The sequence below is a fragment of the Physella acuta genome, unplaced genomic scaffold (genome assembly GCF_028476545.2).
Source record: "Physella acuta isolate Inbredline_101_S28 unplaced genomic scaffold, ASM2847654v3 ptg000200l, whole genome shotgun sequence".
Classification (NCBI taxonomy): domain Eukaryota; kingdom Metazoa; phylum Mollusca; class Gastropoda; family Physidae; genus Physella; species Physella acuta.
Genome location: NW_026731719.1, coordinates 264,206 through 277,068, shown reverse-complemented (window position 1 = coordinate 277,068; position 12,863 = coordinate 264,206). Strand labels below are relative to the sequence as shown.

The 12,863-nt window shown below is 36.7% G+C and overlaps 1 protein-coding gene across 1 annotated transcript; it reads left to right on the top strand.

Moving 5' to 3' along the window:
* The first annotated feature begins 352 nt into the window (after positions 1–352).
* LOC131937086 (thyrotropin-releasing hormone receptor-like) lies at positions 353–1,426 on the top strand. Its single transcript, XM_059294278.1, has one exon. It carries the CDS (start codon positions 353–355, stop codon positions 1,424–1,426), a length of 1,074 nt encoding a protein of 357 aa, XP_059150261.1.
* Positions 1,427–12,863: the final 11,437 nt, after the last annotated feature.

Genomic DNA, 12,863 nt, shown 5'->3' with positions numbered 1-12,863 from the left:
TACCATCTAACTACAAGCACACTACCATCTAACTACCAGCACACTACATCTAACTACCAGCACACTACCATCTAACTACCAGCAAACTACCATCTAACTACCAGCACACTACATCTAACTACCAGCACACTACATCTAACTACAAGCACACTACATCTAACTACCAGCACACTACCATCTAACTACCAGCACACTACCATCTAACTACCAGCACACTACCATCTAACTACCAGCACACTACATCTAACTACCAGCACACTACCATCTAACTACCAGCACACTACATCTAACTACAGGCACACTACATCTAACTACAGGCACACTACCATCTAACTAACAACAGACGTCCAAAATGATTGAGTCTGCTGTAACCAATAGCTGTGCTTGCTATAACAATTTGACCAGCAGCAACCATACAGAAGTCCTGAGTTCAGACCCAAAGCTGGTGGCATACAGTCAAATAGCTGTTGCTGTTAACTTCTATCTAAACTACATCCTGTTGCACCTCCTGTGTTTCCTGGGTGTGGTGGGCAACACACTCAACATCATCATCCTCTGGCACCATGGCTTCAGCGACACGACCAACATTGTGCTGACGTCACTATCCTTCACCGATCTGGTGTTTTCAATCACCCAATGTCTGTGTCGTGTCTACAACATCGTGGCTCTGTGGGACCCCGTGGCTGCCTACTCGCTCTACTCGTACTACGCCACCTACCTCAGCAACATCAACCAGATCTCCCTAGCTCTCAGCATACTTCAAGTTGCGCTCATCTCGATTGAGAGATTCATAGCGGTTTGGTTCCCTTTTCACGTGTCTAGACTGCTCACCACCAAACGTATGAAATGTATCCTGGTCTTTCTGTACGCCTACACGATCCTTCTTACAGCACCAGACAACTTTATCATTAGCCTCGAGTGGCTGGTCATTCCGTTCACCAACACGACCTACGCTCAATTTAGATTTACCGAATTCTTCTACAACAATAGGAACAATATTATTGTCTACAGCTCCTATATAAGAAACAATCTAATAGGAACGGTACCTTTGGCCGTGGTTCTGTTATCCACATGTATGATCATCATTAAGATGTCAATGGCGTCAAAAAATCTGAAAAAAATGTCGACATCTAAAAAGGTGAAAGAAACAAAAATGGTGAAAATGTTGCTGGTAGTGTGCATTATTTTTATTCTAGTCTTGGTCCCAACAACGGTGCTTGACCCCGTCTCTCTTATTCTTGCTGACATGTTTACTCAAGACGAGCTTGTTATCATGGAATGTGTAAAGGGCATCTTGTACCAAATTAGCGCCTCAGCCAACTTTATCATCTACGTCAGCATGAGTTCGAAATTTGCCAAAACTTACCGCGAGTTGTTCTGTTGGAAACGTTGCTTTGTAAATGTCCTCAGTGATAGCAACATTTAAAATAAACCGGGGGTGATCTCCCCTAAACTTTCTCGAATATTCTTATATAAAATAACAGGGGATGGGAACTCGGGCTATAGACATGATTTTTAATCCATTTTAAATACTTAAAGTTTTAAAAATAGAACAGAATCTCGTAGACAAATTAATTGCACACCAAGTGAACGCCAAATAAAAAAGCGCATAATAGTGCGCAATATTATTAGTACTTAAAAAATTTACATTAGTTTTTTTGAGAAATCGGAAGTAGCGTAAATTACTACTTCCAGTCAACGGAAATTACTCAAAATTTAATAGAAGGTAGAGAATTAGATCTTTTACTTACATGTGGAATTTCGTTTATCTATCTGAAACAGTACTCAAGTTATAGGCTTTTGAAAAATTCAAAGTAGGAAAAGTACCACTTCCGGTTATCGGAAATCGCTCAAAAGTTGATACAGATCTACGATTTTGATAAAATACTTATATATAAAATTTCATCAACCTAGCTGTAACGGTACTCAAGTTATCGTGTTTACACACGGACAGACACACAGACAGACAGACACAGACATACGGACAAGATTGCAAAATTATGTTTTTCCGTATCAGTGAGGTGTAAAACGTCGAGATTTGTTACAAGACTTTCTCTATACTTCGTATATTCGAGAAAGTAAAAATGTATTCAGTGACAGAAACATTTTTAAAAAGCGGGTGCTATCTCCCGTGAACTTTCTCGAATATTCTTACATAACAATACGGGGGATGGCAACTCGGGATTTAGACAGGATTTTAATTCAATTTTAATTACTTAAACTTTTTAAAATAGAATAGAATCACGTAGAAAAAAAAAAGAATCGCGCACCGAGTGAATGACAAACAATATATGTATAATAGTGCAGACTATTAGTACTTTATAAATCCATTTTAGTTTTTTTGAGATATCGGAAGTTGCGTAAATTACTACTTCCGGTCAACGGAAATTACTCAAAATTTTAAGGAATGTGGGGAATTTAGATCTTTTACTTTCTTGTGAAATTTAATTTATCTATATGAAATATTACTCAAGTTGTAGGCTTTTGAAAAATAGGTGCGCTATTCTTTTTCTACGAGATTCTATTCTATTTTAAAAAGTTAAGTAATTAAAAATGGATAAAAAATCATGTCTATATCCCATGTTGCCATCCCCCGTAGCGTTAAATAAGAATATTCGAGAAAGATTATGGGGAGATCACTCCCGGTTTATTTTAAATGTGTTTAGCGAAATAAAAATAAATAATACTGATTATCTGTCTAATCCGTCTCTTCAGACATATATAAATCTATACAGCTGTATATATATATACATATAAATGGACAAGCTAATAATAGAGATTATGCAACTGGTGGTACCTAATTAGAATAATTTCACATTGATTGACATTGTTGAGAACACCGGATGTACATCTGTGTGTGTATATAAGCAGCATTACATTTGGGTATGAGAGCGCAGAAACGGAGTTGAAAAGATTGAAAGGCAGAAACGAGGATGGAACGATCGGAGGCAGAAAGGCCGAGAAATAGAGAATTGATTGAACGCAGAGACAAGTGTTAGTAGATCGTGAGTGACGGAGTGATACAGTGTGTGGACCTGTGACAGTGGAAGTTTGTTGACATTAACCTAATTATCTGAACTGTGATTATTCACGAAGAAATAAAGTGTTGTAATCTTGAACCTGCGGTCAGAGTGTGCTTTATTTTATCAGATGGGTGTATCGGTGCCTAATGAGGAGTCCACGGTCTAAAGGCGTGGGCGAATAGAGACAGGTGGTTCTACACCTCTGTCGCATTTGGGTGCCGTTTTCGAGGAATCTCATTCTTTCGATCCAACGTTAGAGGCTGCTCATTCTTTCGATGTGATTTTCGATAGCGTTTATCCCAGAACAGTTTCGCTTTTTGGATGATTAAACGATAGATTTTTAGCCAAGCATATTTAAGCCCATGTAAAGTTTGGACCCCTCGACCTTAAGCCCATGTAAAGTTTGGACCCCTCGACCTTAAGCCCATGTAAAGTTTGGACCCCTCGACCTTAAGCCCATGTAAAGTTTGGACCCCTCGACCTTAAGCCCATGTAAAGTTTGGACCCCTCGACCTTAAGCCCATGTAAAGTTTGGACCCCTCGACCTTGACCTTAAGACCATGTAAAGTTTGGACCCCTCGACCTTGACCTTAAGCCCATGTAAAGTTTGGACCCCTCGACCTTGACCTTAAGCCCATGTAAAGTTTGGACCCCTCGACCTTGACCTTAAGCCCATGTAAAGTTTGGACCCCTCGACCTTGACCTTAAGACCATGTAAAGTTTGGACCCCTCGACCTTGACCTTAAGCCCATGTAAAGTTTGGACCCCTCGACCTTGACCTTAAGCCCATGTAAAGTTTGGACCCCTCGACCTTGACCTAAAGACCATGTAAAGTTTGGACCCCTCGACCTTGACCTTAAGACCATGTAAAGTTTGGACCCCTCGACCTTGACCTTAAGACCATGTAAAGTTTGGACCCCTCGACCTTGACCTTAAGACCATGTAAAGTTTGGACCCCTCGACCTTGACCTTAAGACCATGTAAAGTTTGGACCCCTCGACCTTGACCTTAAGACCATGTAAAGTTTGGACCCCTCGACCTTGACCTTAAGACCATGTAAAGTTTGGACCCCTCGACCTTGACCTTAAGACCATGTAAAGTTTGGACCCCTCGACCTTGACCTTAAGACCATGTAAAGTTTGGACCCCTCGACCTTGACCTTAAGACCATGTAAAGTTTGGACCCCTCGACCTTGACCTTAAGACCATGTAAAGTTTGGACCCCTCGACCTTGACCTTAAGACCATGTAAAGTTTGGACCCCTCGACCTTGACCTTAAGACCATGTAAAGTTTGGACCCCTCGACCTTGACCTTAAGACCATGTAAAGTTTGGACCCCTCGACCTTGACCTTAAGACCATGTAAAGTTTGGACCCCTCGACCTTGACCTTAAGACCATGTAAAGTTTGGACCCCTCGACCTTGACCTTAAGCCCATGTAAAGTTGGCCAACATGGCCTGTAGACTAGTCGACTTAAGCTTCATTGCCCAGTCAACTTGACCCAGTCAACTTGACCCAGTCAACTTGACCCAATCAACTTCACCCAATCAACTTCACCCAGTCAACTTGACCCAGTCAACTTGACCCAGTCAACTTGACCCAGTCAACTTCACCCAGTCAACTTGACCCAGTCAACTTGACCCAGTCAACTTCACCCAGTCAACTTGACCCAGTCAACTTGACCCAGTCAACTTCACCCAGTCAACTTGACCCAGTCAACTTCACCCAGTCAACTTGACCCAGTCATCTTCACCCAGTCAACTTGACCCAGTCAACTTCACCCAGTCAACTTCACCCAGTCAACTTGACCCAGTCAACTTCACCCAGTCAACTTGACCCAGTCAACTTCACCCAGTCAACTTGACCCAGTCAACTTCACCCAGTCAACTTCACCCAGTCAACTTGACCCAGTCAACTTCACCCAGTCAACTTGACCCAGTCAACTTCACCCAGTCAACTTGACCCAGTCAACTTCACCCAGTCAACTTGACCCAGTCAACTTCACCCAGTCAACTTGACCCAGTCAACTTCACCCAGTCAACTTGACCCAGTCAACTTGACCCAGTCAACTTCACCCAGTCAACTTGACCCAGTCAACTTCACCCAGTCAACTTGACCCAGTCAACTTCACCCAGTCAACTTGACCCAGTCAACTTGACCCAGTCAACTTGACCCAGTCAACTTCACCCAGTCAACTTCACCCAGTCAACTTCACCCAGTCAACTTCACCCAGTCAACTTCACCCAGTCAACTTGACCCAGTCAACTTGACCCAGTCAACTTCACCCAGTCAACTTCACCCAGTCAACTTCACCCAGTCAACTTGACCCAGTCAACTTCACCCAGTCAACTTCACCCAGTCATCTTGATCCAGTCAACTTGACCCAGTCAACTTCACCCAGTCATCTTGATCCAGTCCGCAAAATATTTTCGCCGGATATCACATCAGAATCGGCAGCGATATATGGAGAACTTGATACGGACTTTTATTGAATATAATATGGTAGATGTTTTAAATGTATTACCACAATTTTATTTAAAGAAGAAAAATAAAAAAGACGTATTCGAATGTTGAAAAACATTTTTAATTATGCAACAGGAAAAGTGTTTATAGTTGTGAAAAAGAACGCATAAAACAGTGACGTCACTAATGTTTAAAACTTAACTAATGACGTCATCTGCCGTGTTTAGAATAAAAAGAAATGAACTATTTCATTCAAATTTGATTTAGATCTACGTACACTATGAATTGTATACAATACATTTTTTGGGGCCTAAACTTATAAAATTTATTTTATCTATTTGGATTCTCAATCTAGAGACTCTAGATTCTAGACTAGATCTAAATCTACACAAAAACAAGACGTTAAGATTTAGATTCTAGATTTAGCCTCTATCATCTACAGAATCTATTCCAAAAATGAAATTATCTTTTAAACTATTTCAGGCCTTAACTGTTTTATAGAAATCTTTGTTTAGCTATGGAACTGGCTAATTTGGGTTACAAAAATTAATTTGAAATATCACATCAGAATCTGCAGCAATATAATGGAGAACTTGATACGGACTTTTGTTGAAAATAATATGGTAGATGTTTTAAATGTATTACCACAATTTTATTTAAAGAAGAAAAATAAAAAAGGCGTATTTGAATGTTGAAAAACATTTTTAATTATGCAACAGGAAAAGTGTTTATAGTTGTGAAAAAGAACGCATAAAACAGTGACGTCGCTAATGTTTAAACATTAACTAATGACGTCATCTGCCGTGTTTGGAATAAAAAGAAATGAACTATTTCATTCAAATTTGATTTAGATCTACGTACACTATGAATTGTATACAATACATTTTTTGGGGCTTAAACTTATAAAATTTATTTTATCTATTTGGATTCTAGATCTAGAGACTCTAGATTCTAGACTAGATCTAAATCTACACAAAAACTAGACGTTAAGATCTAGATTCTAGATTTAGCCTCTATCATCTACAGAATCTATTCCAAAAATGAAATTATCTTTTAAACTATTTCAGGCCTTAACTGTTTTATAGAAATCTTTGTTTAGCTATGGAACTGGCTAATTTGGGTTACAAAAATTAATTTGAAAGAAACTCTTTAAAAAAAAACCTTACACGCGATAAAAATACAATTACATTTAAAAAAAATTAAAAGCGTTCGGAAACCATCGATTGCACTCATTTTCATAGTTTTGTATTGCATATAAACCGTTGATTAGCCGTTGAGAATTATTGTATCAATTGAAATATTTAAAAAAAAAAACGCATCAACCTTGTTAATTGTGATTTTCATTTTTTTACTCTCCCTAGCCATTCAGGTTGACTTCAAGCCCTTTGTTTTACATGATAAAAAATGCACAATTCTAGCATAGTACTTTATTTATATTAAATAATATAACATCACACAACACACTGACTTTACTAATCCAAATTAAAAATAAAAGTATTAGCAATTTTTTTTCTTATATTACAAGTAGGCCTAATTATTTGTTTGAATATTTCTAGCCTTAATAAAACCGGAAGTCATTTTGTGCTAATTTCTCAAATGTAATAAAATATTAAATTTTGGTTGAAAAAAAAATGCTTTCTGGCATCAAACATTTGGAACCAGCTTTTCAAGCATATTTACCATCAGTTCGCTGTTTTAAAAATAACTTTTTGAAGTAAACCTAAAGTATTTACTTTTAACAAAGTAGTTTATAATGAACTTATCCAGCTGAAGATTTGATAGCACTATGTCTACATAAACATAACAATGGGTAATATTTGGCATATTTTGAACTCATTAGAAAGTAAATAACAAAATTAACGGACGCGTGTATCTGAAAAAATAAAATCTGTATCGATGTCAGGATTTTGTCCATCTCGCTGTAGGCTGGCACTGAAGCTATATACATGTCCACGACACATGTGGGCAGCACGATGCTAATGTATGCTGTACACACCACCAGAATCATCTTCATCACGCGGTGTTCTCGAATTTTCTTCCTTTGGGGTGTCTTAATTTTCCCAATCATGGACGTTTTTGGTGTTAAAAATAGTTTGCCGAAGATCATAGTTGTGTTAAACATAACAATCATCAATGGAACTGTTGAGAGTAGATTGTTTCTCACATACAGATAGAAGATGTCCAGAATTCGTTGATTATCTTTTTTAAAATTGGACTTTTGGTAGGCCATAAAAGATTTGTTCACTACGGGGGAGTAATGCCACTTACAGATGTAAGAAAAATGGTTAGGCATCGTGATGAGAATTAAGTAGAAATAAAAAGCGAGTAGTATAAACTTGATGCGGCGTCGAGTGACGATAGCGGAGACGTGAAGAGGAAACCATACCGCTATCAAGCGCTCAACTGAGATGATAGAAATCAAAACAAAACTTGAGGCGTTGGCCGCACCATTCAGGGTTAATAAATAACAGCCGTATATACTGTAGATGGTTAGGGACGTGTAGATATCAGAGTAAATAAAAATATTGGAAAAACTGGAGAGGAATGTAGTCAAAGAAAAGAGAAGATCAGACACAGACAGACAGAAGAACAAAATGGTGGTTGTATCGGTCAACTTTTCCCTGCCTAGTACCAGACAGTTGCTGATGTTTCCTAAAATAGCAAACAAACAAAAGAACTGTAATACGAATCCTGTAAGAAATATGATCATATCAAATGTCCACGACTGGTTCGTCATGTTGTTTGTGATGGACAAGTTCGATGGATAGGACGAGTTGAAACATTGAGGAGATTGGCTCGACATAGCTGCTCAAGACTTCTGAATTTTCAAACGAATTTTCTGTGGTTCTCAAAAAATTAATCATAGAGTAATGTGTTGTCACTTCTGTACACGTTTTTAGAACACCTTTCAAAATGTATTGCAGGAATATACACGTTTTTAGAACACCTTTCAAAATGTATTGCAGGAATATACACGTTTTTAGAACACCTTTCAAAATGTATTGCAGGAATATACACGTTTTTAGAACACCTTTCAAAATGTATTGCAGGAATATACACGTTTTTAGAACACCTTTCAAAATGTATTGCAGGAATATACACGTTTTTAGAACACCTTTCAAAATGTATTGCAGGAATATACACGTTTTTAGAACACCTTTCAAAATGTATTGCAGGAATATACACGTTTTTGGAACACTCTCTAAACGTTTTTGGAACACCTCTCAGAATGTTTTGCAGGTACACATGAAGTAAAGTTGTCATTGAGTACTCCGCTGAAAAATAAAATAACTTCTAAAAATATTTACTTACCTCTCCTTATACATCTTTAGCCTAAACAACTACACACACGTCAACCTTAACATCTCCCCACACGTTTAACCTTAACATCTCCCCAAACCTGTCTAACTGTAACATCTCCCCAAACGTTAAAGTTTAACATCTCCCCACACGTCTAACCTTAACATCTCCCCGTATGTCTAACCTTAACATCTCCCCACACGTCTAACCTTAACATCTCCCCGTATGTCTAACCTTAATATCTCCCCACACGTCTAACCTTAACATCTCCCCACACATCTAACCTTAATATCTCCCCACACGTCTAACCTTAATATCTCCCCCTATGTCTAGCCTTAACATCTCCCCGTATGTCTAACCTTAACATCTCCCCGTATGTCTAACCTTAACATCTCCCCGTATGTCTAACCTTAACATCTCCCCACACGTCTAACCTTAACATCTCCCCCTATGTCTAACCTTAACATCTCCCCGTATGTCTAACCTTAACATCTCCCCGTATGTCTAACCTTAACATCTCCCCACACGTCTAACCTTAACATCTCCCCACACGTCTAACCTTAACATCTCCCCCTATGTCTAACCTTAACATCTCCCCACACGTCTAACCTTAACATCTCCCCGTATGTCTAACCTTAACATCTCCCCGTATGTCTAACCTTAACATCTCCCCGTATGTCTAACCTTAACATCTCCCCACACGTCTAACCTTAACATCTCCCCGTATGTCTAACCTTAACATCTCCCCCTATGTCTAGCCTTAACATCTCCCCGTATGTCTAACCTTAACATCTCCCCCTATGTCTAGCCTTAAAATCTCCCCCTATGTCCAACCGTAGCATCTTTTCGCACGTTTAACCTTAACATCTCCCCAAACGTCACTAACCGTAACATCTCCCCACACTATTCTATCTTTAACAGCTCACCTATGTCTAACTGTAACGTTTCCCCACTTGTGTAACCATAACATCTCCCCACACGTTTAACATAAACATCTCCCCACACGTCTAACCTTAACATCTCCCCACACTTATCTAACCTAAACATCTCCCCATACGTCTAACATTAATATCTCCCCCTATGTATATCTCCCCAATACGTGTCTAACCTTAACAAAAGGACACCGTCAGTCCGAGTCAACAATATTCATGCGCTGGGTATGAGCGAAACACGATGTTGCTGCTGTGAGAACACAGTGTATTGGTTGCACAAGTTATTTGGAGATTGGATGCGTTATTTCCCACTCCTAATTTCTGTCATACGCTTCATATTGTAATATCTTTTATGTAACTCTGTACCTTGGCATACATCTTCCTACACGCTATAAACTGAAATTCGCCATCACAAAACTCCAATGCTGACACAGAGATGGTACAATACAATCGTTATTGTAAATGAATCTAAAATGTTTTATGGTTGGAAAGCTTTTTTGATGTTCTCTATTAAGGACTTATCTTTGTTCAGCCAAAGGACGCAGGGCTGAAAATGTTAGTTAAACAAAGAACGTAGAATATTGTATTTTTACTAACACTATTATGGCTTCTACAAATGGTAGATTTTATTTGAACTAAGTTAAAGGTTATTCTTATGATGGATATAATTTGACTTGCACACTGAAAAAGGTTTTTATTGGATTATTCAAAAATCGATTGTCTGTTGGAATGTTTGTTGTAGGTTGGGGTTGAGCTAATTAAATTAGAATTGCCCGCACGAAAACACATGGGACCAACCTGATCATTTCTTTAAAGCGAAATTAACATTTTAGGATGTGTTACATTTTAAGTCAATGGCAAATCATTTTTAAGACAAACATTACACAAATAAAAATCCTCGTAAAATCAAATATCTTGCTTTTCCGTTCTTTCATGTTTTTTAAGTGAGCTTTTATTAGAACATCCGCAAAATAAATTTATGAAGTTTTATAATGTAGGGTACGCAGTATCCTTACAAGTTTAGAACATAAACGATAGTATAAAGTTTTCATTCAAGTTTAGTAGATAAACGGAAATATATAGTTTCCTTACAAATTTAGAAGATAAACGGCAATAAAAAGTTGCCGTATAAGTTTGCAAGATAAACCATAATCTAAAGTTTTCTTACAAGGGTAGAAGAAAAAGATAATATAAAGTTTTCTGACGAGTTTAGAAGATAAACAGTAATATAAAGTTTTCTTACAAGTTTACAAGATAAACGATAATATAAAGTTTTCTTACACGTTTACAAGATAAACAACAATATAAAGCTTTCTTACAAGTTTACAAGATAAACGATTAAATAAAGATTTCTTACAAGTTTACAAGATAAACAACAATATAAAGCTTTCTTACAAGTTTACAAGATAAACGATAATATAAAGTTTTCTTAAAAGTTAACAAGATAAACGATTAAAAAAAGTTTTCTTACAAGTTTACAAGATAAACAACAATAAAAAGCTTTCTTACAAGTTTACAAGATAAACAATAATATAAAGTTTTCTTACAATTAACAATACATGCACAAATCTAATGCCAGAAAATCACGTTCGAAGCTGTCTTTAAATTACAACCTCATTACATTTAAAAGTATCACATTTTTATTGTTTATTCAAAATGTTTAAGTATTGATTATTTGATGTTTAATAGATCAAAACAGCCCAATTAAAGATACTGATATATATATATATATATATATATATATATATATATATATATATATATATATATATATATTTGTCATATACAGACGTATATAGTACAATCATTGAGATCGTATAAAATGCTATGACATACATCATTTATAGACGTATAAAGTACGTGACGTGGATCGTATATGATCCTATTAGGTACAGTGACTTACATCGTAAATGGTCCTTTAAAGTACAGTGACATAGATCATATTGGTCCTATAGCCCTATAAATTACAGTGACATAGATCATATAAGTCTTATAGCCCTATAAAGTACAGTGACACAGATCATATAGGTCCTAAAGCCCGATAAAGTACAGTGAGATAGATCATATATAGCCCTATAAAGTACAGTGACATAGATCATATATAGCCCTATAAAGTACAGTGACATAGATCATATATAGTCCTATAAATTACAGTGAGATAGATCATATATAGCCCTATAAAGTACAGTGACATAGATCATATATAGCCCTAAAAAGTACAGTGACATAGATCATATATAGCCCTATAAAGTACAGTGACATAGATCATATATAGTCCTATAAATTACAGTGAGATAGATCATATATAGCCCTATAAAGTACAGTGAGATAGATCATATATAGCCTTATAAAGTACAGTGAGATAGATCATATATAGCCCTATAAAGTACAGTGAGATAGATCATATTTAGCCCTATAAATTACAGTGAGATAGATCCTATTTAGCCCTATAAAGTACAGTGAGATAGATCATATATAGCCTTATAAAGTACAGTGACATAGATCATATATAGCCCTATTAAGTACAGTGACATAGATCATATATAGCCTTATAAATTACAGTGAGATAGATCATATTTAGCCCTATAAATTACAGTGACATAGATCATATATAGCCTTGTAAAGTACAGTGAGATAGATCATATATAGCCCTATAAAGTACAGTGACATAGATCATATATAGCCCTATAAAGTACAGTGAGACAGATCATGTATAGCCTTATAAAGTACAGTGAGATAGATCATATATAGCCCTATAAAGTACAGTGAGATAGATCATATATAGCCTTATAAAGTACAGTGAGATAGATCATATATAGCCCTATAAAGTACAGTGAGATAGATCATATATAGCCTTATAAAGTACAGTGAGATAGATCATATATAGCCTTATAAAGTACAGTGAGATAGATCATATATAGCCCTATAAAGTACAGTGAGATAGATAATATATAGCCTTATAAAGTACAGTGACATAGATCATATATAGCCCTATTAAGTACAGTGACATAGATCATATATAGCCTTATAAATTACAGTGAGATAGATCATATTTAGCCCTATAAATTACAGTGACATAGATCATATATAGCCCTATAAAGTACAGTGAGATAGATCATATATAGCCCTATAAAGTACAGTGACAT

Bases quoted from the DNA above. Each gene is read 5' to 3' on its own strand.
- LOC131937086 (XM_059294278.1), top strand. From the start codon at position 353: ATGATTGAGTCTGCTGTAACCAATAGCTGTGCTTGCTATAACAATTTG.